This window comes from Lutra lutra, chromosome 4, assembly GCF_902655055.1.
Source record: "Lutra lutra chromosome 4, mLutLut1.2, whole genome shotgun sequence".
In the NCBI taxonomy this organism is placed as follows: Eukaryota; Metazoa; Chordata; class Mammalia; order Carnivora; family Mustelidae; genus Lutra; species Lutra lutra.
In genome coordinates, this window is record NC_062281.1 from 21,668,218 (window position 1) to 21,692,397 (window position 24,180).

Sequence of the window (24,180 nt, forward strand, 5' to 3'; positions counted from 1 at the left end):
TCCATGTCCACCAGGAGAATAGAAGGGCCTGGCACAGTACCCAGCGTAGAATTTATGCTGCATGAACACCAGTTGAGTGAATTAATGGTTGGGACTCAAAGACTATTGAGATTAGAAGTGACTTAAGTATCACCATGTCTACACCGTGCTGGCTTCCAGGCCCCACAGCACAGGAAGCCCACTCACTCCCAAAGCAGCACCTGCCCTCTCACTGTTACAGGTTCCTCTCCTTCACTGACCTGAAACTTGTATCCCATCACTATCCCCATATTGGTACTGGGTCTGTCATTCCAGAGCATGCAAAGCCTGTGTCCTCCCAAGGTACTCAAACTTGGATGAACATCAAAACTACCAGTGAAGCTCTTGGGAAACTACACTGTCCCAGATGGCATCCCTAGAATTTCTTTCTTTTTTTTTTTTTAAGATTTTATTTATTTATTTGACAGAGAGAGATCACAAGCAGGCAGAGAGGCACGCAGAGAGAGAGGAGGAAGCAGGCTCCCCGCTGAGCAGAGAGCCCAATGCGGGGCTCGATCCCAGGACCCTGAGATCATGACCCAAGCCGAAGGCAGTGGCCTAACCCACTGAGCCACCCAGGAGCCCCATCCCTAGAATTTCTGATTCAGTATATCCTCTGTGCTGTTGAGGAATCCATGGTTTGAGTAACTCCCCATAATGATCCTGACATGTATCTAGTCTAGAAGACCATGTGTCTAAGAGTTCTCTCTGTGATGGAATCCTGCTTCCATCTCTGACTAGCTGTAGTCCCTTGGGCAAATCATTTAGCCTCTTTATTTGTCATCCCTAAAACTGTAATGAGAATTGTACCTATGTCATGGGGTTGTTGGGTGGACTGGATGAGCATTCCCAATAAAGCCCTTGGTATTGTGCCTGGACCATAGTAGGCCCTTTAGACAGAAATGACCATTATGACTGTCCCTCTCCTGATCCTTATACTTTCTTCCTCTGCCTCCTTAGTGACTTCTTAGGGATATCAAAGCAACCATTACAGAACCCTTCTCCAGGCCACTAGCCCTCTGTTTTCTTTTCTTTTTTTTTTTTTAAATCCCTTCCCACAAAACAAATTCATACTTCTTCTCTAACAGATTACATTCCAGGAGGAAGTGTGGCATTTCTGCACCCCAGAATTCGCAGATATTGAAGCATCTGATGCAATAAGAGGGATAATTGGGCTTCAGCTCTGAACTTCAAATGGCAGTCATCACTGGTCATAAGAAAGCAGCCGTACACTCTCTCTTCTTCCAGGGAAGTCTTCCCATAGGGGAACCCAAGCTGGGCAAGCATCTGTGATGAAGGGGGAAACCAGAGAGAGGAAATGGAAGCTCATTTTCTGAATGCTTTCATCCTCATATGCTTAGTTGAGAGTCAGAGCCTACCAAGGTAACTCATGAGTTCCCCGAGTTTGTTGTGGATTTTTTGCTGTTAGTCACCAGTCAACACCACAGGAGCAGAGGTAATGAAAATGGTGCCTGGGGAGGTGGGAAGGGCAGGTCTAAAAGTCCAACGTGAAGTTAGAAACAAGGGGGAGAACAGGCCAAATGTAAAAAGCAAAAACGAACACTCATTAGTGACAAGGTGTGGTGTGGACTTTGGGAAGACAGAAGTCAGAAAAACGTCTGCACTTTGTGCAGGAGACGCATTTTTCCTAAGTCTTATTAAACTGCCATTGGTCCCTCCCCTCCCCCCCGCCTTGTGGTTAAAACCTGTCCTTATACAGTTGGGGAATGGAGAGGAGAAATTCATTTATAATTATAATAGTTCCATTAATAAAATGTTCTTTGTAAAGTACAGAAATGTTCACTTCCATCCCTGTGTGTGAGAGGTCAACTAAATATCATACCCTTGTCTAATAAATGAGGATAGGAAGTCTCAGAAAGGCAAGTGACTGACCCAGTGTCATACTTCTATGTTGTGCCAGGCCCAGGAAGAAAACACATGTCTTCTAATTCCTGCTCCAGTGTCCTTCATTCCAGATGCTGCCAGTGGCTTCTGGAATGTTCCACTCATTCACCCTCTCATTGTTCCCCAATTTTTGCACACACATTCAAAGCTGCCGTGTTTTTCTAAGCAGCTCTCATCCTAAATTTACATGTCAGCCCTTCTGGAAGTTCTTGACTCCAGCAAGCTGGACCTACTTGCTTCTCCCTCTGTGCACCTGCAGAACTTTGCTTTTTCCTAAGATGGAACACGGATATCACTGGATCCTTTTTTTTTGCAAGACTCCTCTTGGGGCGCCTGGGTGGCTCAGTGGGTTAAAGCCTCTGCCTTCGGCTCAGGTCGTGATCCCAGGGTCCTGGGATCAAGCCCCGCATCGGGCTCTCTGCTCGGCAGGGAGCCTGCTTCCCTTCCTCTCTCTGCCTGCCTCTCTGCCTACTTGTGATCTCTGTCAAATAAATAAATGTTTAAAAAAAAAAAAAAGGCTCCTCTTGCCACACAATGATGACTTTATCGAGGGCTGGGACTGTGTATATACTTATCTTTGTATCCCCTGCATCTTACACAATGCATAGTGTATAGTGGACCCTCCACGAATGTTTGCCTAATGGTTGATGGATAGATAGATGGATGGATGGATAGAAGGTTTTTCAAGGTTGAAACTTAAAGAAATATATGAGAGGCCAGCCTGCTGTCAATAGAGGGCTTTCTTGACTTTCTGATAAAGATAGACTCCTTCTGATGTTCTTGGTTTAGATCTGCTACCATAATTATTTATCCATATTGTGCCAGAATTCCCATTGCTAAAATATTCATTTGATATCAATCTTCGATATGACCAAAAGGGAAAGAGCTTGTCCCAGGCAACAGTATAGCAGGAATAGCAGCCTTTAGACAACCAGAATTTGAATCCTGACTCATCAAGTAATTGAGTGTATGGAATTTTTTTTTAAGATTCATTTATTTATTTGACAGAGAGAGAGATCTCAAGAAGGCAGAGAAGCGGGCAGGGACGTGAGGCGGGGAAGCAGGCTTCCCGCCGAGCAGAGAACCCGATGTGGGGCTCAATCCCAGGACCCTGAGATCATGACCTGAGCCAAAGGCAAAGGCTTAACCCACTGAGCCACCCAGCCACCCTGAGTATATGGATTTTTACTAGTAACTAAGCCTCCCTATACCTCAGTTGCCTCTTCTGTGCAATGGAGACAATCATGGTCTGCCCCGCCACACCCCCATCCCACCGATCTGTACAAATATTTTGTGAGGATTAAATGAGATAATAAATATAAAATACTTAATATACACCAGCACTTTGGGCAGTGCCTGACACAGAGTAAGCACTCGGTATAGGCAAACTCTCCTATTTTCCTGCTGCATGCATACGAATCCTGTGACCCAGAAAGTTAGCTGAGCCAAGTCTATATCTGCAGTCCCAGAAAACCCGAAGGGGTGACTGAAGCTGCTCTAGGGACCCAATCAGCTATAATTCATGGCATCCTAGCCAACTCACTGCCCTTCTCCGAGCCTCAGTCCCTTCCTCTGTTCTTTCGGAGCTGCTTTGATGCTGCATGAGCTCCAGATCGAGCTTCCCCCTGACCTTAGCCCATCCTGTGGTATGACTTGGACTGTAAACTCCTTGAATGCAGGGACAGCTTAATCCTCCAGGCCCAACATGTTCCCCTGGAGTCCCTTTGTAAAGTTTGGCTGAGTTGAAATAAACTTGCCTAAGTTGCTTAATATGCTTTTTTGGGGACTTAGTCAAACTCCTGAGCCCTAAGCTCCAGAAAGGTTCTGGCCCATTACCCCCATTCCCCTGCAAGCACTTAGTGAACTTAATGATCCTGCTGCCCCACAGCATGGCACCAAGCCTACCCCCTTCCAGATCGCTCCCAGATCCTCCCTGGGAGCCAGCCGCCTCCGAAAGCCCTGGCAGTGCAGCTTTTCCAGCAGCATTTGGGAAGTGAGGCCAAGTTCTCTGTGAAATTAATGAAATGATTTCTTTTAGGTTCTGGGCAATCCAGTCTCATGTTCATAGACAGATGGCTATCCCTGGAATCATGAGCTCTTTAGGTTTTATGTCTGTGCCTCCCAGCCCTGCACCCAAAACATTAACAGACATTCAACATCTGATGAATGAATGAGTGAATGAATGAATGAATGAATGAGGCATAGTTTTTTTGATAGCATCAGCCTCATAATGTGTAGCTTTTACCTAAGACAGGAGGAAGACCAGCCAGAGCTGCTGTAAGCTGTTTTCTAATAGCAAGATGCCTTGTCCCATGAGTGAGTTTATGACCTCTATAAGCAAAGGGCGGGCGGGAAGCAACAAAATCTTTTGGTCATTTCAATATATACTCCCTCCAACACTCTGCCCTTTCCAGAAGTCTCAGTTGAGAAATATCCGTAATAGATGAGCGATGATAATGTCATTGCCTAACGATTGATGGAAACAGATATAAACCCAAAATGTTTTTAGTGCCAGAAATACTGTTTGCTCAACAATAAGTTACATCAAAGGACTTAAACATTTCCCATAGATGTCAGCAGTTCTGTAAGCGAGGCACTGAAATTCATACCTCGGCCAGACAGGCACTGTGTCTGGCATGAAAAAGAAAAAGTCAAGTCCGTGAACGGCAATTCCCAGAGGAGGCACTTTTGCCTTTTCTGATCATTGTTCAGGTGTGTCATTCTCCAAAGAGCCAGCCTCTGGAGGCTTGTTAGGCCTGTTATAAAATTAAAAAAGCTTTGTTTTAAAATTTATACATCTTTTTTTTTTTTAACTCCTGGAACTAAAGACGCAGCCTGCAGACATCCGTCCCGTGTGAATCTTAGAGCCACGACTGTTTCTGCAAGCGTGGCTGTTGCCGTCACTGACTGTGTCTTGAAGCGAACCACGTGGAATGAACTCTCCTTGGCTTTCATTGTGATTTTTCAAGTATTGCCCTTTGTCGTGATAGCGCCTGTTAGCTGAGATTCATGATTTTGGAGTCAAAGTATTTGAGATTAGCAAGTATGATAATAAAAAATGATTTTTTTAAAGGGTCACCTGGCTCTACAAATAAGTGAAACCAGATGATAATTGACTCTCTCTGCTTGACTTATTTCACTCAGCATAATCTCCTCCAGTTCCGTCCATGTTGATACAGAAGTTGGGTATTCATCCTTTCTGATGGAGCCATAATACTCCTTAACAAATAACACGGAGGACATGGGGAGATGGAGAGGAGAAGGGAATTGAGGGAAATTGGAAGGGGAGGTGAACCATGAGAGACTACGGACTCTGAAAAACAACCTCAGGGTCTTGAAGGGATGGGGGGTGGGAGGTTGGGGGAGCCAGGTGCTGGGTATTAGGGAGGGCACGGATTGCATGGAGCACTGCGTGTGTTGCAAAAACAATGAATACTGTTACGCTGAAAAGAAATAAATTTTTTTTTAAGTAAATAAATAAATAAAATATTTCTTCAAAAAAAAAAAAAAGGGTCACCTGGCAGTCTCAGTGAGAAGAGCATGCAACTCATGCTCTCTAGGTTGTGAGTTCAGGCCCCATGTTGGGTGTAGAGATTACTAAAAAAACACATTTTTTAAAGAAAATATAATAAGAGTAATTATTAGAAATTTTAATTAGAAAATAATAGTAACATAAAAATAGAGCTTCCCTATGACCCTGCAGTTGCACTACTGGGTATTTACCCCAAAGATACAGATGTCGTGAAAAGAAGGGCCATCTGTACCCCAATGTTTATAGCAGCAATGGCCACGGTCACCAAACTGTGGAAAGAACCAAGATGCCCTTCAACGGACGAATGGATAAGGAAGATGTGGTCCATAGACACTATGGAATATTATGCCTCCATCAGAAAGGATGAATACCCAACTTTTGTAGCAACATGGACAGGACTAGAAGAGATTATGCTGAGTGAAATAAGTCAAGCAGAGAGAGTCAATTATCATATGGTTTCACTTATTTGTGGAGCATAAGAAATAGCATGGAGGACAAGGGGAGTTAGAGAGGAGAAGGGAGTTGAGGGAAATTGGAAGGGGAGGTGAACCATGAGAGACTATGGACTCTGAAAAACAATCTGAGGGTTTAAGGAGCACCTGGGTGGCTCAGTGGGTTAAAGCCTCTGCCTTCAGCTCAGGTCATGATCCCGGGGTCCTGGGATCGAGCCCCGAATCGGGTTCTCTGCTCAGCAGGGAGCCTGCTTCCTCCTCTCTCTCTGTCTACTTGTGATCTCTGTCTGTCAAATAAATAAATAAAATCTTTTTAAAAAAATTTAAAAAGAAGACTTTAAAGGCATATTAGAAACTGTGATGCCAATAAATTTAAGGACACAGATGGAACTGACAGATACTCCGATAATTTGACACAAATCATCAAACTTGACTTAGGAAAAAAACAGACTATCTTAGTAACAACATCAAAAAAAAAAAAAAAAAACCAGTCTGAGGGTTTTGAAGGGGCGGGGGCGTGGGAGGTTGGGGGAACCAGGTGGTGGGTATTGGAGAGGGCACGGATTGCATGGAGCACTGGGTGTGGTGCAAAAACAATGAATACTGTTACGCTGAAAATAAATTTAAAAATTTTTTAAAAAAAGTAATAGTAACATTTGAGGGCTGATGCTTTTTCTTCTCCTACTTTGTTGAGTCATTACAACCTATAACCTATGTACATTAATGTTGACATGGTATGGATGAGGGGAGGCATCAACTCCTGAAATACAAGATAATGTACTTATGTTGTGTATTTTTTATTGTCTCTCCTTTCATTAGAATATGGGTTTTAGGAATGAGAGAAATCTTTTTTTTTTTTCTCTAATGTTCATTCACGTATCCCAAGCTCAAGAACAGAGCCTAGCACATAGTACTCCTTCTACCCATGTTTCACTGGGTAGAGAGGTCCAGAGCCACAAGGTGATTTACTAAAGATGGACATGGTGCGCACATTGGCAAGAAAGACCAGGTCTCCTGACCGCCCGCCCAGTCCTTTGTCTAAACCCCAATTCAATCTTGGCGCACTTTTATTATGCTATAAAATGAATAACTGTTTATGAGTTCATTCCCAGGCACATTATTGCTTTTATATCACATCAAAGAACTTGAGACAGGGGAAAGATATAGCCCTATCGATTTTTCTCAGAAACTCAACTTTTCCTTCCTCCTTGGAATCCATGCTCAGTGCCTGCTTTGAGGACAGGAGCCAGTCACTAACAGAAGACTGTCTCCAACACCTCCACCTCCGTGTCAGGCCAGGGCTACCTTAGAGTTTGGCTTCAGAAATGGTGAAATCCATCATTGGAATTGAGGGCCCTTTTCTGTGCCTATCTGCCAGACTCCCATGGAACCTTAGAACCACCGGAAGTCAGAAAACTGAGGGAAAATCCAGATGCTGGAAGAAGTAACAGGGGAGTGACAGACCCCTACCTGAATCAGGCACTGAGACCATTGGCCTAGTGTAGGCAGGGAGAGGTCCTGGATGGTGGCTGAAGAAGGAAGTGACAATTTTAGAAGTAAGGGTGTATTAAAATAAAGGGACTTGTGTATGACTTTCTGAAAAGAGGAAAGACTTCAGAACCTGATGGGAGGATGTATTCATTCGAGCATGAACTGTTTTCTCATCACCAGCAACACGCCATATATCCTTATCCTCGTATTAATATCTCCTCATTCTGTTAAAACTGGAATATGTCACTCTCGGTAGAAAACATGTAGATTTTTCTACTTATGATGTGCCTAGACTACCCTGCTGTCCTACTCATCCACAAGGTCGAGGGCCAGAAGGGAAGGGCTTAGCTGAACTTTTACCAAGTCAGGTGGCCCAGGTGCATTAGATCTATGACCTTGAACTGATTAGTACCATGCTCTATTCAGGGATGTACCTTGGTCTTTTAGGGTAATGATAATAAGTACGAGTCCTCATAAAGTTCTGTACCCTTTAGAAATCATTTTCTGCTGAAGCTTAGATTATTATGAAATCATCCTTTAGTTAGTTATAGCAGAGATTCTTATTTTCATTTTATAAGTTAGAAATCTGAGTTAAAGTGAGTTAAGCTAAAGACATGCCTTGGGCCACAGAGCTGGTAAATGACAAAGCCCAAATCCAGGGTCCAGTGACTTCTCAGTTCTTTCTACCCAGACATTCTCCCTGCTGCCCACACCATTCCTCTAGCTGGATGTCCTGTAGGCTTCTCAAATATACGTGGAAACCACCAAATTCTCCCCCTCAACAACACCCACTTCTCTTCTTCCTGATTCTTTAACAACTGACCTTCCCCCCACCACCTAACCTAGAAAACTTGAAGTCCCCCTTTCATATCCATCCTGTCTCCTAACCTCTTAGAGCTAACCCAGCAATTTAATTTTAGACATGTGAATCAAAATTCTTCTCTCGTCCCTGTTGTCAATGATCCAGGCCTTCATCATCTCTTGGTTAGCCAACGCTAATATTGAATGGCTGGATTCATTCAATGACTCATCATCGAAGCTGTGCTGTGCACCAGGCACCATGCTTGGTGATGGAGAGACTGTTCTGAGCAAACATGGACCTTGTTTACATGGTGTTCTGTTCTCTCATTAGTAGCAATCAAATAATCACTCCAACATATGTAAAGGACAACTGTGGCAATTGCTCCAAAGGCAAATGCATGATCATCCTACCAGCAGTGCCAGTACAAAGTGGTATTTGTAATCCACACACAGGATCACGGCACACCCTCTGCTCTAAGAGCTTCCTGACCACCCATTGTCTACATGATAAAATCCAAACACATTAGCCAGGTTTACGTGTCTCTTCATGATCTGGTTCTGAACTCTAGATTAGGTTGTAAGCCACTGCACCCTCATTACTCCTCCACCCCTCACCCAATTAACTTATCCTATGACTAAGCTGTTTTTTCACATCTTGCCATTCCGGAAGCAACTCTGTTCCTCCATTCTTCCACGTCGTGTCTTAATTAAAACTCTCTTCCCAAAGTGCTGTACACAGAGATAGCCTACTCAGCTGCCAGACTCAGTTTAAATGCCCCTTTCCACTCCCTCGATGTAATTAATTATTCCATATGTTTCTAGCACAGTTTCTGCACCACTCATACAGCACTTATCCCATTGGAATATAGTTAGTTACTTCCTCTGTTTACCTCCCACCTCACCAGATGGTGAACCACTTGTGGGCAGAGATTGTTTCAATTAATGTATATTTGAACTTATTGTCATGTGACTGCATGAACCAGACCATAAACACATAATAGGGGAGACACAAGTATTTTGTTTATTTGTTACCTCTCTTCACTATGGGTCTTCAATTTCTCATGAGCACTCCTTTGTCTCCAATTTAGTTTTGAAAAGTTTTCTCTCCTGTTAGTGATTACAATGTGTGTGTGGTTTGATTTTGGGGTTGTTTCGTTTTGTTTAGAAATGGTGTGCAAATAATTCCAGAGGGTTTTTCTTAATAGATTTTATTCATTTACTTGAGAGAGAGAGAGAGAGAAGGAGAGAGAAAGCACACACATGTGCAAGCAGGGGGAAGGGCAGAGGGAGAGAGAATCCCAAGCAGACTCCTAGCTAAGTGCAGAGCCCATCACGGAGCTCCATCTCCCAACCACGAAATCACTTTCCCAGCCAAAATCAAGAATTGGCCAATTCCAGAGGTTTTTACATCATCATGTTCTATTGTTATCTCTTCTCTATGTATAGTGAGTCTCTAACCCCTCCTGCTTTTTAAGCTTCTGGCCCAAGGACAGCTTTTGCATTCAAAGGACAGGATTTGCATAATCATTGGTTACATGATTATAAAGTGACCATATCAAAATACTGATAAAGTGTTCTATGGGAACGCTTTGATCTGTTTGTTTCATGGGGGCAAATTATTAGGAAGAGATGAAGTGACTGTCAACTGTTTCTATTACCTTTCCAACCTTAGCAGAGTCTAGATCTTGTCTCTCTGTGCTTGAATCACCATTGTTGCCAATTGGTTCCCAGGGTTTGCAACAGGAAATTGAGAAATACATGAGAATAGTTGAGAACAGTTCTTTGATAAACTGATTTTACAACGTGATAAGGATGGCAGAAGAAAAATGTAGTGATTAACTAAGAACAGATTGTTGGGAAGGAGGTAAGCTTTTATCAAAAATGTACACTTCTTTTAAAGACCTACAGATTTCTAGGATCTGGCAACTGAAATGAACCATTTCCTAAAGACTATAAAAGTTTTATTCCACAACCTCACAGTCACAGAAACAAAGTCATAAAATATAGAATTATGGCCAGATTATTTGTGTGGATCAAAATCATGGATAGATATCTTCGTAACTTAGAAAATAAAATTTAAAAAAAGAATAGCCCAGCACAATTGCTCTAGAGACCAAGATATGACTTATCTTTCCATTACTGAAGGCTGTGACAGTGGAATTATACATCAGCAAGTACTCACTCGCACCCACGTGCGTGCCAAGGGACGCTGATTCTCTCATCGGCAAAACTCCAAGGTCAGCCCTTCCCTCCTTGAGCAGCTTCAACCACTTACCTAGAACACCAGACAGGCATTATCATTTTCATTGGAATGTTGTAACTTTCCAAAGATATGTAAAGACTTGAATGTTGGTAATAAAGATGCTAGTCTGGTAAACCGTGGAAACTCGGGCTAAATTCTGTTTCATGTATCCATCCTTGTGTTGTGTATCCATCCCTGTGTCATGTATCCATTGCTGTGTAGCTGTGTCGCGTATCCATCACTGTGTCGTGTATCCATCTCTGTTTGCATCCACAACTTAGTAGCTTAAGACAATAACCACTTTATTGTATCTTGCAGTTTTGAGTGTCAGGGACTGGCTCAGGGCTCAGGTAGGCAGCTCTTCAACTTCACATGGCCTTGACTCTGGTGTCTATGTGGTATTCTGCTGGTGGCCAGGCTGGCCCATAACAGCTTTCCTCGCTCTTCCTGGTGCCTTGGCAGGAATGGCTGAACAACTTGACTCCGCTGGGCCCTCCCCCTTTCCACAGAATCTCAAGGTTGCTCAACACTGTCTCTTCTACCCAGGAGTCAGACTTCTCAAGAGACCACGTAGAAGCTGCCCATCCTTTTTCAGGCTAGTCCTAGAACTGGCAGTCAGAGGCCAACTTAGATTCGAGGGGAGGGGAAATAGACCCCCATCTGTCACTGGGAGGGAGTGTCAGGGAATTTGTAGCTGCCTCTAACCCACCAGAGAGTACTGGCAAAATTACTGTGTGTGCTTGACATAGGATTTGTACTTTAAACAATGCCGATCATTTGTTCATTTGGTTATGTTTATTTAAAGGTTTTATTTTTTTTTAAGATTATATGTATTTATTTGACAGCGAGAGAGAGCGCACAAGCCAGGGGAGCAACAGAGGGAGAAGCAGGCTCCCTGCTCAGCATGTGATGCGGGGCTCAATCCTAGGACCCTGAGATCATGACCTGAGCCAAGGACGGATGCCGGGTGGCTCATTCGGTTAAGCGTCTGACTTTGGATCGGGTCATGATTTCAGGATCCTGGGATGGAGCCGCGTGAGGCTTCCTGCTCTGCATCTCCCTCTCCATCTCCCTCTGCCCCTCCCTTCCCACTCATGCTGACCTTCTCACTTGCTCACTCACTCTCTCTCTCAAATAAACTCTTTTTTAAAAAAAATGTATTAAGCTCTTGTTGGTGTGAATAACACCATGCTATTTCTTTTTTTTTTTTTAAGATTTTATTTATTTATTTGACAGAGAGAAATCACAAGTAGGCAGAGAGGCAGGCAGAGAGAGAGGAGGAAGCAGGCTCCCTTCTGAGCAGAAAGCCCGATGTGGGGCTCGAACCCAGGACCTGGGATCATGACCTGAGCCGAAGGCAGCGGCTTAACCCACTGAGCCACCCAGGCGCCCCTCACCATGCTATTTCTTGAGAGAGATTGAGAAGAAGTACAGAGCACAGTCTCCCCTCTCCAGGACTTTGCATCTAGGTGGGAACACAATACACACACACAGCAAGCAATTAGAATATGTGAAAATATAATTAAAGTGGCAGAAGGCGCATCACAGAATGCACAATGTGTCCAACACAAATGCCTACGGGGCTCGGGTGAGCACAAAAAAGAGAGAGGTGAGCTGTCTCGAGAATTCTAGGAGGTGTGATGGGAACTGGTGAGAACTGGGGAGTTCATGCCATATCTAAGGAGACGTCTGCTCAGCTCTAGCCAATGACTGTCATTTGAGAATATAGGACAATGAGGCACAACTGCCAATTTTTCAAGGACGTATAAATCCAGTTTTTACATGTTGGCAATTAATTCACATTTGGCCTATGTACCACCAGTTTTTAGCCTCTAAAATGGGTAATAGATGCTATGATGACTTACAAGATGAAGAGACAGGGTTAGACTAGAGCAGTGCTATTTACTGTGGGTTGCAGACCCATGGCAGGCTGTGGACTGTTTATTACTGATTCACCATGGAGTAATCGAGACCTGAGAAAAAGCATTTAGGCTCTCAGGGCAATTTAACATCCAAGCCTGTCATTGGTGCACTTGTCTTGAGCTCTGATGTTGCAGAACGTGGACTGTGAGCCATGTTGGATGTGAACTATGTGCCAGGCATGCGCTGTACGACTGCAGGGGACTGTGTGCTGGAATGGCCCCCCAGATGGAAGCTTGGCCCTCAAGTAATAGGTCGAGTTGGGATAAGCTCGAGGGGACAAAAAGCTTTTCTAGGCATTAGGAATAGCATACCCAAATATCAGAGTCCAGAAAGCACCAAGGTCTTCAGAGGAGAGGTTACTTGTGAGGGATGTTGAGGAAGGTGGGTTGGATGGGTAGTGACTACAGAGAGCTTCAGACGAGGAATACAGGTGGCTTTGAACAGAGTCAGGTATCACTTGTCTCCTAGAGTACCCTTTCCTCTCTAACTCCACCTTCTCCACGACCAATCCACAGAGCAGCCAACACTTCCTTATATGAAATCCAATAAACCTTTTTTTGCATCATTTAATACCGTATTCTATAAATTATTCTTCTATAAATAGATTGTGCTTCCTTCCTTAGATTTTCAGCACTTTAGGAACAAAAATTCCCTTATCCCAGCTCTGAATCTCCTTCAGAATCTAGCACAATCTCTTGCTCATAGTGGATAGATTTGTTTGGTATGTGCTGGTAAACAAGATGGGTAGTTTTCCTGGGGAGACTCAAGGGATGAGAGTGTTTTGAAGAGATTAGCGTAGAAGATTAAACAGTTAGAAACCAGATAGGAAACTACTGCAGGGGCCGGAGAGGAATGTTGAGGCCAGGAACTAGAAAGGACAAACCAACGCAGGGATGTGGGTAGTGAAGGGATATTTACATGCAGTGCACGGGAGCCTTAGCAGTGGGGTCCTGAAGTCTCACACCACATTCATATGTGCCTGATACTTTATCAAGAAACAGTTAGAATACACTCCAATACTTGGAAGTTTTCCAGATTATCAAAATTCACTCTATCAAGTATCTAAATATGTTTTTTTAAATCTCTCATTGTGCAGGTCAGTTTAGTGTGTTAGTTACTTGTATGAAGAACTACACAGTAAATATTTTAGGCTTTGTGAGTCATATGATCTCAGGAACAACCACTCCGCTCTCCCATTGCAACTGGAGAGCCATCATAGACGAAACGTATGTGAGTGGGTGTGGCTGGGTCTCCATAAAACTTTATTTACAAAAACAGGGAGGAGGCTGGCTTTGCCTTGTATAGGTGCTACAGTTTGCCGTCTCCTGTTTTAGATTATTAACATTGCCAGAGCTTAACGTCTGAAATAGAGGAGTTTGGCTGTAACTTGGTTTGCAAAACAAAATTGTTCCTGGGTAGAAAAGTTCGATTCTTCTAGCTCGATCGTTTTTCTGCAGAATTGTTTAAATGCTTCAGGTAAATTCTCCTTGCATGCAAACAGCCAGACTCCCTTGTTGAACCTTTCCTCTGAGTAGTGGTTCCCCTACAGCCTCTGGCTCCACCTTCGGCCGTTGCTCTCCTGCACTTGCCACTCCTCTTTATGACGTCCACGCGCCACAAGGGGCTGTCTCCTACGCCACTGATGTCATTAAGAAATGGGAGCTTTGCCATCAGCGCAAGCCATGGGGAAGAATTACAATTTCGGAAGTGCTCTAGCTTGAAAGCAAAGACAAGCAATAGCTATGTGTATTGAATTCAGCGCGAAGTGCATGTTCCCTTCCCCTCTTGATTTCCAGAATAAATTAAACACCCAGTTTCTCACATGCAGACCCATGGTAGATAGCATCCTGCAGAGACGCCTGTTGAATGGCTTCCCGCTTCAGTGATACTCAGGGTTTCTCTGACACAAAGAAGATTCGTCTTCTTAAGCCCCTTTCGTTGAACATCGCACTGCAAGATGAAACACTTGACAGTGTGGCCTGGTTAGCCATAGCTGTCGCCACCAGGGGCATACACTCTTCCCATGAGCTCTCATGGGCTGTGGAAGCCATAGCCTCCCTGCACGGGCTGCTGGATGTGGAAGCAGAAGATCGTGACATCCTGGCATTGAAAGGGCACAATAGTGTGAAATATACTCCATTCCTGTCTAAAGTGACATTGGGGTCAACCAGACTTCTCTCCCTAGGTGGAGCCTTTCTGTCATAAGGACGTGACGGATTCCACTCCCTGTGTTTTAGTCTGTCCACGAGGTAATCTGTGTCTACTTGGGATTCCATTCTGAACAATCTGTGACTGATTCTGAACAATCTGTGAACGAACCCCCTGAAACTCTAGCTTGTTTCCACTAACAACAATAGTTCCTTGAGGTCACTACCACATGTGTCAAAGAGCTTGGGAGTACCACAAGCATATTTGCATCTAATTCATAATGTCCACTTTCAAATTCCAGCTAAGCTTTAAGATTGTGTGTGTGTGTGTGTGTGTGTGTGTGTGTGTGTGTGTGTGTGAGAGAGAGAGAGAGAGAGAGAGAGAAAGATAGAGATTAAAAGACTGAAAGTTTTCCACTCTTGAATGTTTTGGGTTTGTTTTTTTTTTTTAGGATTTTATTTATTTATTTAACAGAGAGAGAAAGAGACAGTGAGAGAGGGAACACAAGCAGGGGGAGTGGGAGGGGGAGAAGCAGGCTTCCTGCTCCTCAGGGAGCCTGATGTGGGGCTCAATCCCAGGACCCTGGGATCATGACCTGAGCCGAAGGCAGACGCTTAACGACTGAGCCACCCAGGCACCCCATTGAGTGTTCTCTATTTCTTTCCTGAACCCACCAGAATTGGCCTAGACCATTTGGCTCTCATCATATAGTCAGATGAGAGCTAAGGAGTAAGATAGTAAGAGCCCTGTTTAACCCCTAATTAATTCCATTGTGCAGAATAATTATGCAAGGGCCTCTGACCAAGGATCAGAAGATCAAGTTCCACTTCCACATCCTACTCTTTGAGGTTCTAGAATAGGTCTTGCTCAGAGCATCTGTGAAAATTAACAAGGTAGTGAATTTCAATTATCTATTGCTATCTAACAAACTGTTCCGTATTTGAGAGGCTCAAAACTCAATAGTCATCATTTGGCTATGATTTTGTACATTGGGCAAGGCACGGCAGGGACCTCCTGTTTTCCCCCACATGCTCCCAGCTGGGGCTGGAAGATCCGCATCCAAGATGGTGCACTCAGTTGGCTGGCAAGTTAGTCCAAGCAGTCGGCTGGTCGCCCAGCTGGAGCGTCCGCGAAGAGCCTCAGTTCTCCTCCTCGTGAGCCTCTCCATGTAGCTCCTTGACTTACATACAGGTCTTAAGGAGGAGGAGAAAAGTTTCCAGTCCTCCTAAATACTACACCTAACTGGCCCAATGCCATTTCTGTCCTATTCTGTTGGACAAAGCAGCTGTAAGCCTGGCCGAGATTCATGGGAGTAGGACAAAAGACCTACTGACCATCCCTGCCTCCACACTCAGACTGTCCCGATTTGGGTGACAAAGTCTGTGAACCCCCTGCTTATAAGGGAACTTCCTTGAAATGGTAATTCGGGCATTTTTGTAGAACTCTAGGATTGCAAAGGCCTTCACCACCAATGTCTCAGGCAGTGCTCACCGTAAGTGCTGAGGGCAGGTGTTAATTCCCCTGGTTGACAGATGACAGGCAGAGCTCCCTCCCCAAGTCACAGGCTGCTCAGCTCCATGTGGTCCCTTCTGCCCCTTGTCACTCAGCCGGGTCCCCTGGGAATCCCTCACAGGTAGAATCCAACTTAGAATCACCAGGTACTGAATTCTGTCCCATATAAATTGCCCCAGTGACCCTCTATTTAGAGTAGGCTGGTTTAAATATTAAATTTAAAATATATACAATGTTGCAAAGAATGTACCATAATAATGTAGGATGTTAATAATTGGGGAAGCTGGGTGTGGGGTATATTCTCTGGAGTTTGCTATGTTTCTGTAAATCTACAACTGTTCTCAAGTAGAAATTTCATTTAAAAAAATCTGGGAGAAAAGTAGGAAGTAGGGAGAGGGGATGCAACAAAAAATTTGCAGCCATCGTGTTTGGAAAAATACTTTGATTTCTATATAAATCCTTCATGATTTTGTTTCTGGAATGTAAATTGTATCTAGCAGGAGTCAGATTTAAATCCAGTATCTAATTTTTTTTGCAAAAAAAAAAAAAAAATGAGGTCCAGCCTCCTTGAACCTTTGAGATTCACCGCATTCTCCTTCTTTATTTAAAAGGAAAGGAATCTGAGATTTGTTGGGCATTTACTGGGTGCGAGACCCATATGCTCTTTCATTTACCATGTTTCACTGATTCTGAAATGCACTTTTTCACATCTCAACATTTCTGAATTGTACATTTTACAATCTAGGCAGTCGTATAATCATTATAGGTCAAATGGCAATTGTACATGCATGAATTTGGCTCTGATTGTTCACATTTTCATCACTCACTCAAGTTATATATACTGTTAGTACTTCACCTGTTGAGTTTAATTGCAATTTAAATGTCTTTAGAAATATTACACTACAATTTGGCACTGAAGCGAAAATTTATCTTGTAGGCTGAACGTCATTGAAATAGGATACCATTAGGGAGGCAAATGTTTGACATCAGAAAAATGGCCTCGATTTCATATATTTCTGCAAAGCAGCAATGGTGAGCTCTCACTACCATCTCAGATCAGAGCATATCACAAGTAGAAGAAAGCACATTGTGTTTTATTACTGGAATGCATGCAGAAGGATTGCCTATAATACACGGAAAGCAGAGAAATTACCGGGTTCTTCAGAATAAATTAAAGAATTTCAAAACAGCAAAAGGCTAATCTTGTTCCTTGTCTAGGACTATCAAAAATCGTATGTCATAATTTAATAAGCAGGGGGTGGGTTCTTTTGTCCTTTTTAGTGGTATGTTAAAAATTGCATCTTGGAACACATGAGTGGCTCAGTGGGCTAAGAGTCTGCCTTTGGCTCAGGTCCTGATCTCAGGGTCCTGGGATCAAGTCCCACATTGGTCTCCTTGCTCAGGGGAGAGCCTCCTTCTCCCTCTGCCTGCTGCTCCCCCTGCTTATTCTCTCTCCCCACCAACAAATAAATAAAATCTTTTAAAAAATTGTTTCTTTTGGGGTCCCTGGCTGGCTCCGTTAGTAAAGCATGTGACTCTTGATCCTGGAGTCATGAGTTTGAGCTCCACATTGGGCTAGAGATTACTAAAAAAATAAATAAGCTTTAAAAATAATTGCATCTTGGGGCACATGGATCGCTTAGTTCATTGGGCATCCAACTCTTGGTATAGGCTCCAGTCATGGTCTCATGGGTTATGAGATAGAGTCCCATACTGGGCTCAGTGGGCCATCTGCTTGGGGATTCTCTTCCTCTGCCCCTCCCCTCACATGCCTGCAAGCACACTCGCTCACTTGTGTGCACTCTCTCTCTCAAATAAATAAATCTTTAAAAAAATGTATCTTGTATTCAATGAAAAGTAATAGTTCTCAAAAAAATGTCTTTTTTTGTTGTTGTTGTTCACTCCTCTTATGGGTGAGAAATACACGAATTCTCTTCTTTTCCAGACGAAGCAGCTGTGGCTTGGTTCGGTCACCAAAGCTGTGGCTTGGCGAGGTTCAGTAACATGACCCGTCTCAAAACTAGCAAGTGGAAGAAACCATTATTTTTATTATTCTACACTGACTCCTTCAAATTGTTGAGCAACGCAGGTTGGTGATTCTGGAAAGATAGGCATGTTGGGCCATGATAGCCATCCCATCTCCTGTCTCCAACAAACTTCCAGAATATGGATGAAATGCTGTTTGCAGTTCCTCAAAACCAGACTTGAACTCTCTAGAGAGAGGGCTTTCATGGGGCTGGGCTAGTGCCCAGGATTCCCTCACATTCCTGCTGAGAGGAGTGAGTAATAAAAATAGCTAATTTGTCCAGAGAATTTTAAATGCTAAGTAATGAGAGGAACTGCTCTAAAATGAGAAAAACTTAAAACAAGAACTATTTCCCAACATTTGAAGACAGGAGTTGGTTTCGGGAAGACATGCCCGAACTCTGGTGTTCAGGCAGTACGTTAAACATCCTTTGACCCCTTACTAAAGGGTACCATGGTTTGGGCCACTGCTGCTCGCTGACCCTCTCTCCCTCCCTGCGGGCCAGCACCCCTGTGAGGTGTGTGCGGGCATCCACAAAGGTCTACCTCCCTCTTCTGCACTTCCACTGGAAAGAGGGGAGGTGGCAAGGCTATGCCCCCCACCATCGTGACAGAAACCCCATCACTTCTACTACAGTCCTAGCATTTGTTTTATATTTGCTCAGGTTCAAGACTGTGCTGAAGGCACTGTACACAGATGCGCAGAATACGAGCCCCGTGAACGTGAAGTTTCCCTAACTATGAGGGGAGATGAGGCTTGGGCAGACTTTCCGGCCACATCTGCAAGCAGCATGGAGCACTCCCCTTCTTTCTGCTCCCCTGGAATCTTGCCTTCTATGGCAGCATAGAGGACATTATATGGCAGTGGTTTACCTGTGTGCCTATATCCGCGATGTTGCATATCGGGCCAGGAACAGCGGTCAAGAAGTGACTTTGTTTTTCCCATTTGTTCATCCATTCATTCAGCAAAGTCATACGGAGGTTCCCAACAGAGAGAGATAGGCTTTGTGAGAATATGTGAAGCCTTCCGAAAGTGGCCTGTGAGCTGGCCTTGCAGGAAGGGGAGAATTTGAGCAGGAGGATGAGGAAGGAAGGAAGGACCCTACAAACAAAGGACAGGCAGCACAGGACAAAGGCCATCAGTTCCTGTGTCTGGAATGCAGAGTGGATAAGGCTGGAAGGACAAGCTGAAGCGTGATTGCAGGTTCTAGAGTAGTAAGCCAAGCACTGTTTCCGAATGGGATGTCATGGAACAGGATCTCCCTCCTCCCTCCGAGCATTCTGGAAGCAGCACTGCTCTGGAGAGCAGGGACTGGGAGTCTAGGCAGCTTCTCCTAAGAAAAATCCACCTGGGGTTTGTCTTCTTTCTTGGGATTGATGGAACATGAATGGTGCAGTAGCGACAACAGATTCTAGTCTCCTCTGCGATGCCACCAATACTTCCTTAAGGAGGTGGCTGTGTGTCAGAACTGGGAACCAGAGTGCCAGCTTCCAGCCTGGCATCAGTTATTAGGGTGACCCAAACGCCGGGGCCCTTAGTTTTCTGGGTTTCAAAGTGTAGCTGATAATCCTATCTGTCTCAAAGCTATGAGACAGCTTAAAGGAATGAGGTCCAGAAACGCCATGGGAACAGTAGATCTTGGCACATAAGGGTTCCACGACTGTTAGCTATTACTGTTCCTTCTTTTCTGTGTACCTTGCTTGGTTTCCTCATCCAAACGGAGATGATAATACCAGTCCCAGCCCATTGCTTCTAGACCCTAAAAGAATAAAATGCAATTAAATGTGTGAAAGCAACTTGGAAGTTAAGTGCTGTGCAGTGGCGAGGTGGTGGAAGGGGTGTTAATGACCGTAGCCTTGGCCGGAAGATAATCCCAGGGGCACGAAGGTAGGCAGGTTAGGTCTCTCGAGGCTGCCGGTGGCAGGTGCGTATTGGTGAATGTCCTCTCTAGACGCGGTACGCCATAATGAAGGCCTGAGCATTTGACTGGTCCGAGATGACATTAAGATGGGAACAGGAAAATGTACTAAGCAAGAAATAAGTAAGGTTTAAGCCCCGAAGCCTTGCAAATGTAATTTCAAACATCATAGTCTTGGACATCTGGGCTCCATTACCTGAAATCCCATTAAACCTCCAGTTTCATAATTCTGTGTAGAACCTGGTCAATTGCAAGATCCTGCTGATGGCCACCAGCCAGTTCAAGCAATTAATCACAAGGGTCCCCGAGCAGGTTTGCGACTCATGCCAAGCGGATTCTTTAAGTGGAAACTGTGTACACAAAAGAAATAACCCAATCCATGCAGTTCCATAGCAACGCACTTTGTAGCTCTGCCAACACAGAGAAATTATCTGTTATCATTAAGACATCCAAGCCTCATAACTTTTTCCTCAGTGGAAATTAGTACTCACTAGAGCAGGGAAGATCCCCCAACCTCGTTAGCTATAATATAGGCTGTAACCTGCTTAGAGCTGATAAATCAGTTTAGACAAAACTAAGCCCTCCTGTTCCCCCACCCTCAACATTTTCTCATCTGGGGGAACTCAACTTGAACTGAGCTCATTTTCTTTTTGAACTTTTCTCGACTCCGTGGCTGTTTCCATATGCTCCTGTGTTCCAAAAGTCCAAAACACACTTAAAGAAATAACCTGGGAGCCTATATTCAGAATCCTGCTAGGCGTACCCGAGTTGAAAGGACCTGTAACAAAAGAATGATTTCTTATAAGACTCCATTGCTTGGTTTTGCCAACTCAAAAGGGTTTATGTAAACGAGATAATCCTGTACACTTCAGAATGTTTATAAAGTCTTTCCTAATTACACTATTTTGTTTATAGAACGATTCTGGGAAAATGATGGAGAACAGAGGGGGAAGCCCTGAGCCCTTGCAACAGAAAGCGGGAAGGAGAGTTGGGGATCAGAATAAATTTACAGTATGGGTGAGGGGATCTGTGGTTTCACCTGGTTTCTTAGTTTGGGGTTTTTTTCTTTCTGAAATTTTTACTACATTTCTCAGGCTGTTTTCTACGCTACAAAGCTGCTTTCCAGTAGAGTAGCCACCAGGCACATGTGATCATTTAAATGTAAATGAATTTAAATGAAATAAAATGTAAAATTAGTTTCCTCTAGGCGCTAGCCAGATGTCAAGTGCTCAGTAGCCACATGTGGCTGATAGCTACCATATTGGACAAAGTGGACACTGAACATCGCCATCCTTGAGGAGAGCTCTGCTAGGCTGAGCTGCTGTAGATTAAGAACTCTATGGTTTGCTGCTCACAATGTGGTCCACAGACCAGCAGCACCGGTATCACCCAAGAGCTTGTTAGACCTGCATGATCAGCATTTTAACAAGATACCCAGGTGACTCATATGCACATTAAAATGTGAGAAGTACTGTTGTAAAATACCCTTCCATGCTAAGACTCTGTATGGTGAAATCCATCATTATTATCAGCACTACATGTTAATATTTATTTAGCTTGTATGGCATTAATTCAAAAAGACACTTTTGCCCCCTTGAGACTTGGCATGCAAAAGGAGAAGCACTAAGTATACCCTGTATACGCCTTTAGAAATGTGCTTCTCTCGTCTCTCGTAAAAGCTACAGGATCTGGAGAATTATTTTAAATACGTTTTTTCTGAAGATGTGAATCTTAGCGTTTTTCCAATGAAGAAACTACTGGATTGCTCCACAGAGAAGCCTTTCAGATTAAAATAAGATTAAATAGACAAAGAGGGATATAGATGAACTTAAAAAAGAAAAAAAAACGGAAGGAAAAAGAACTTGACTTACTCAGTTGACATCCTTCTCTGGGAGTGAGGTGGGAAGCAGAAGCAATGGGAGAAATTAGGAGACAGTCCCTCAGAATATAATCTGCCAACCGCTCCTGCCATTGTGGAGATGGAGGGGAATATCAGTGGCAACTTGGATGGAACCTCAAGGCATATTTTCATGCTCTCGCATGACATTCATTGTTGTTTGTGCCAATGGATAGAGTTTTCTTCTGGAAGGTTCTGCGGGCTTTTACAGTGGCTGTTGGAATTTAATGACTTGAAATGCTTACCTCTGTCCAGTGCAAAGAATGGAATCACTGGGTTACCTCCTACTAATTGGCTGTACAAACACGTCCCTGCTGAGAGCATCTGGCCTGATGATACTTTTTTCCCAGAAAAGCATCAAATCAGATCCCTGTGGTGCAAGATGGCAGCCGCTGTTGTCAGCAGTTCTCGTTCCAAACGGTCATAAAGTGGGTGAGGTTTTTGTCATTTTCCTGGGAAAATCATGCCCTGAGAGCCTGAAGTTTCAGGTGTCCTGGGTTATCACAGAGAATTTGTGGAGTTCAGATACACGTATATACTGAAATTTCTTTTTAAAGATTTTAAGTATTTACTTGACAGAGAGAGAGGGAGGGCACAAGAAAGAGGAGGGGCAGAGGGAGAGGGAGAAGCAGGCAGCCCAACACGGGGCTGGATCCCAGGACCCTGGGGTCATGACATGAGCTGCAGGCAGATGCTTAACCGATTGATTCCCCCCCCATGTACCCCTACATGGAAGCTCCTGAACCAGCTCTCATTAGAGAACAGTACTATGGCCCCCAAGCAAATTCTGCCCCTACTTTTAAGTAACTACTAACCTTACTCATGTAGCTTAGACAGTACGTTTATTCAACAAACATTTCAGGAGCCCCTTTGATATTCTAGGCTTTCTTCCACACACTGCAGAAGGAGAAGAAGACATATTCTTTGGCTGAAGAAGCTTGGGGTCAGCAACAGGGGTGCTTAGAAAGTGGTCCTAGCAACATCAGTGTCCCTGCAAGTTTGTTAGAAATGCACATTCATAGACACACTCCAGAGTGACTGAATCGGATTCTTTCCATGTGGGGCTCAAAATCTATGCCTTACCAAGCTCTCCAGGGGATTTCTTCATAGAATAAAGTGTGACGGGGCACCTGGGTGGCTCAGTGGGTTAAAGCCTCTGCCTTCGGCTCAGGTCATGGTCCCAGGGTCCTGGGATCGAGCCCCACATCGGGCTCTCTGCTCAGCAGGGAGCCTGCTTCTCCCTCTCTCTCTGCCTACTTGTGATATCTGTCAAATAAATAAATAGAATCTTTAAAAAAAAAAAAAAGAATAAAGTGTGACAAGCATTTGTTTATAGACAGACACATCATCAGGTGATTCTAATACAGTATGATACGTACAGTGATACAGATATGAAACTCCACGAGCCCCAAAGCACCCCCGGCAACGCTGGGCATTTTAATAAATACTCAATGGAATGAATGTTGCTTGTTTGCTTGCTTGGTGCATGAATCAACCTGTACAGATGAAAGAAGACTGGGACAGTGGAGCATGCCTAGGTTCTGGGACTTTGAGTGGGCTGGATGGCTTGCTCAGGCCTCACGGCTCTTGTCTTGTCCCATTCTAAAATCCGATGTTTGGATCGCTGCCCTGGATTCTAGCCACTATGGTTGGTATTTTATTACATGAACCAAACAAGACTGTAAACCAAATTTCCCCTCGGTCTACACACTTTTCTCTATCTGAAGGACAAGTTAACTGCTGTTTAAGTACTGGGGAAAGGACAGCGTGCTTCTGTGGAATTGTGCCTGGCGGGCCTCCTGAGAATCACATAGAGGTCTGCAGACCTCCCCCTGGACATTCTGAATCCGTGGAAATGGGGAGAGGCTGGACAAGATTATGATTTTAAGAAGCTCCTTAAGATGAATCTGATGCAGGCAGGTTTGAGAACCTGTGGCCGAAATGCTGGCATGGCTAAACCCTGGAATCCAGAGACTCAGTTTAACCCACAGGAACCAGAGTTGACTTCTGTTAGGTTTTGAGCCGTGTAGGGTAGAAGAGCAGCTTTACTTGTAGCAGAGGAGTCAGGGAACAAGTACAGTGTCTTTGTTTTCTTTCCTTGGCTGAGAAAAAGGAGAGAGACAGCTTGCAGACAAGTGCATTCTTTCACTCATGTGTGTGTGTGTGTGTGTGTGGCTTCATCTCTCGGCCTTCTAAAACCCCAGAGAGAGGTGACAGCCCAAGCCAAGGAGGACTGCAAAGCCAGCTGCAGGAAGACTCCTCTTCCAGTATTTGGAGCCATTAGAGGGTGGGGGGATGGAGGCCAAGGCCTTGCT

General features: G+C 44.1%; 1 protein-coding gene across 5 annotated transcripts in view; it reads left to right on the forward strand.

Moving 5' to 3' along the window:
• Positions 1-24,180, forward strand: part of SAMD12 (sterile alpha motif domain containing 12) — a 390,950-nt gene that overhangs the window by 356,501 nt on the left and 10,269 nt on the right. The window contains exon 6 of one of the 5 annotated variants that reach the window (XM_047728612.1): positions 4,752-4,942. The exons of 3 other annotated variants lie outside the window; for them this stretch is intronic. In XM_047728612.1, coding sequence (XP_047584568.1) covers positions 4,752-4,927 — 176 coding nt within the window. In that variant the 3' untranslated portion in view covers positions 4,928-4,942. Of the gene's footprint in view, positions 1-4,751; positions 4,943-20,883; positions 20,957-24,180 lie in introns of those variants that run through there. One more of the 5 variants, XM_047728616.1, reaches the window with a different exon arrangement.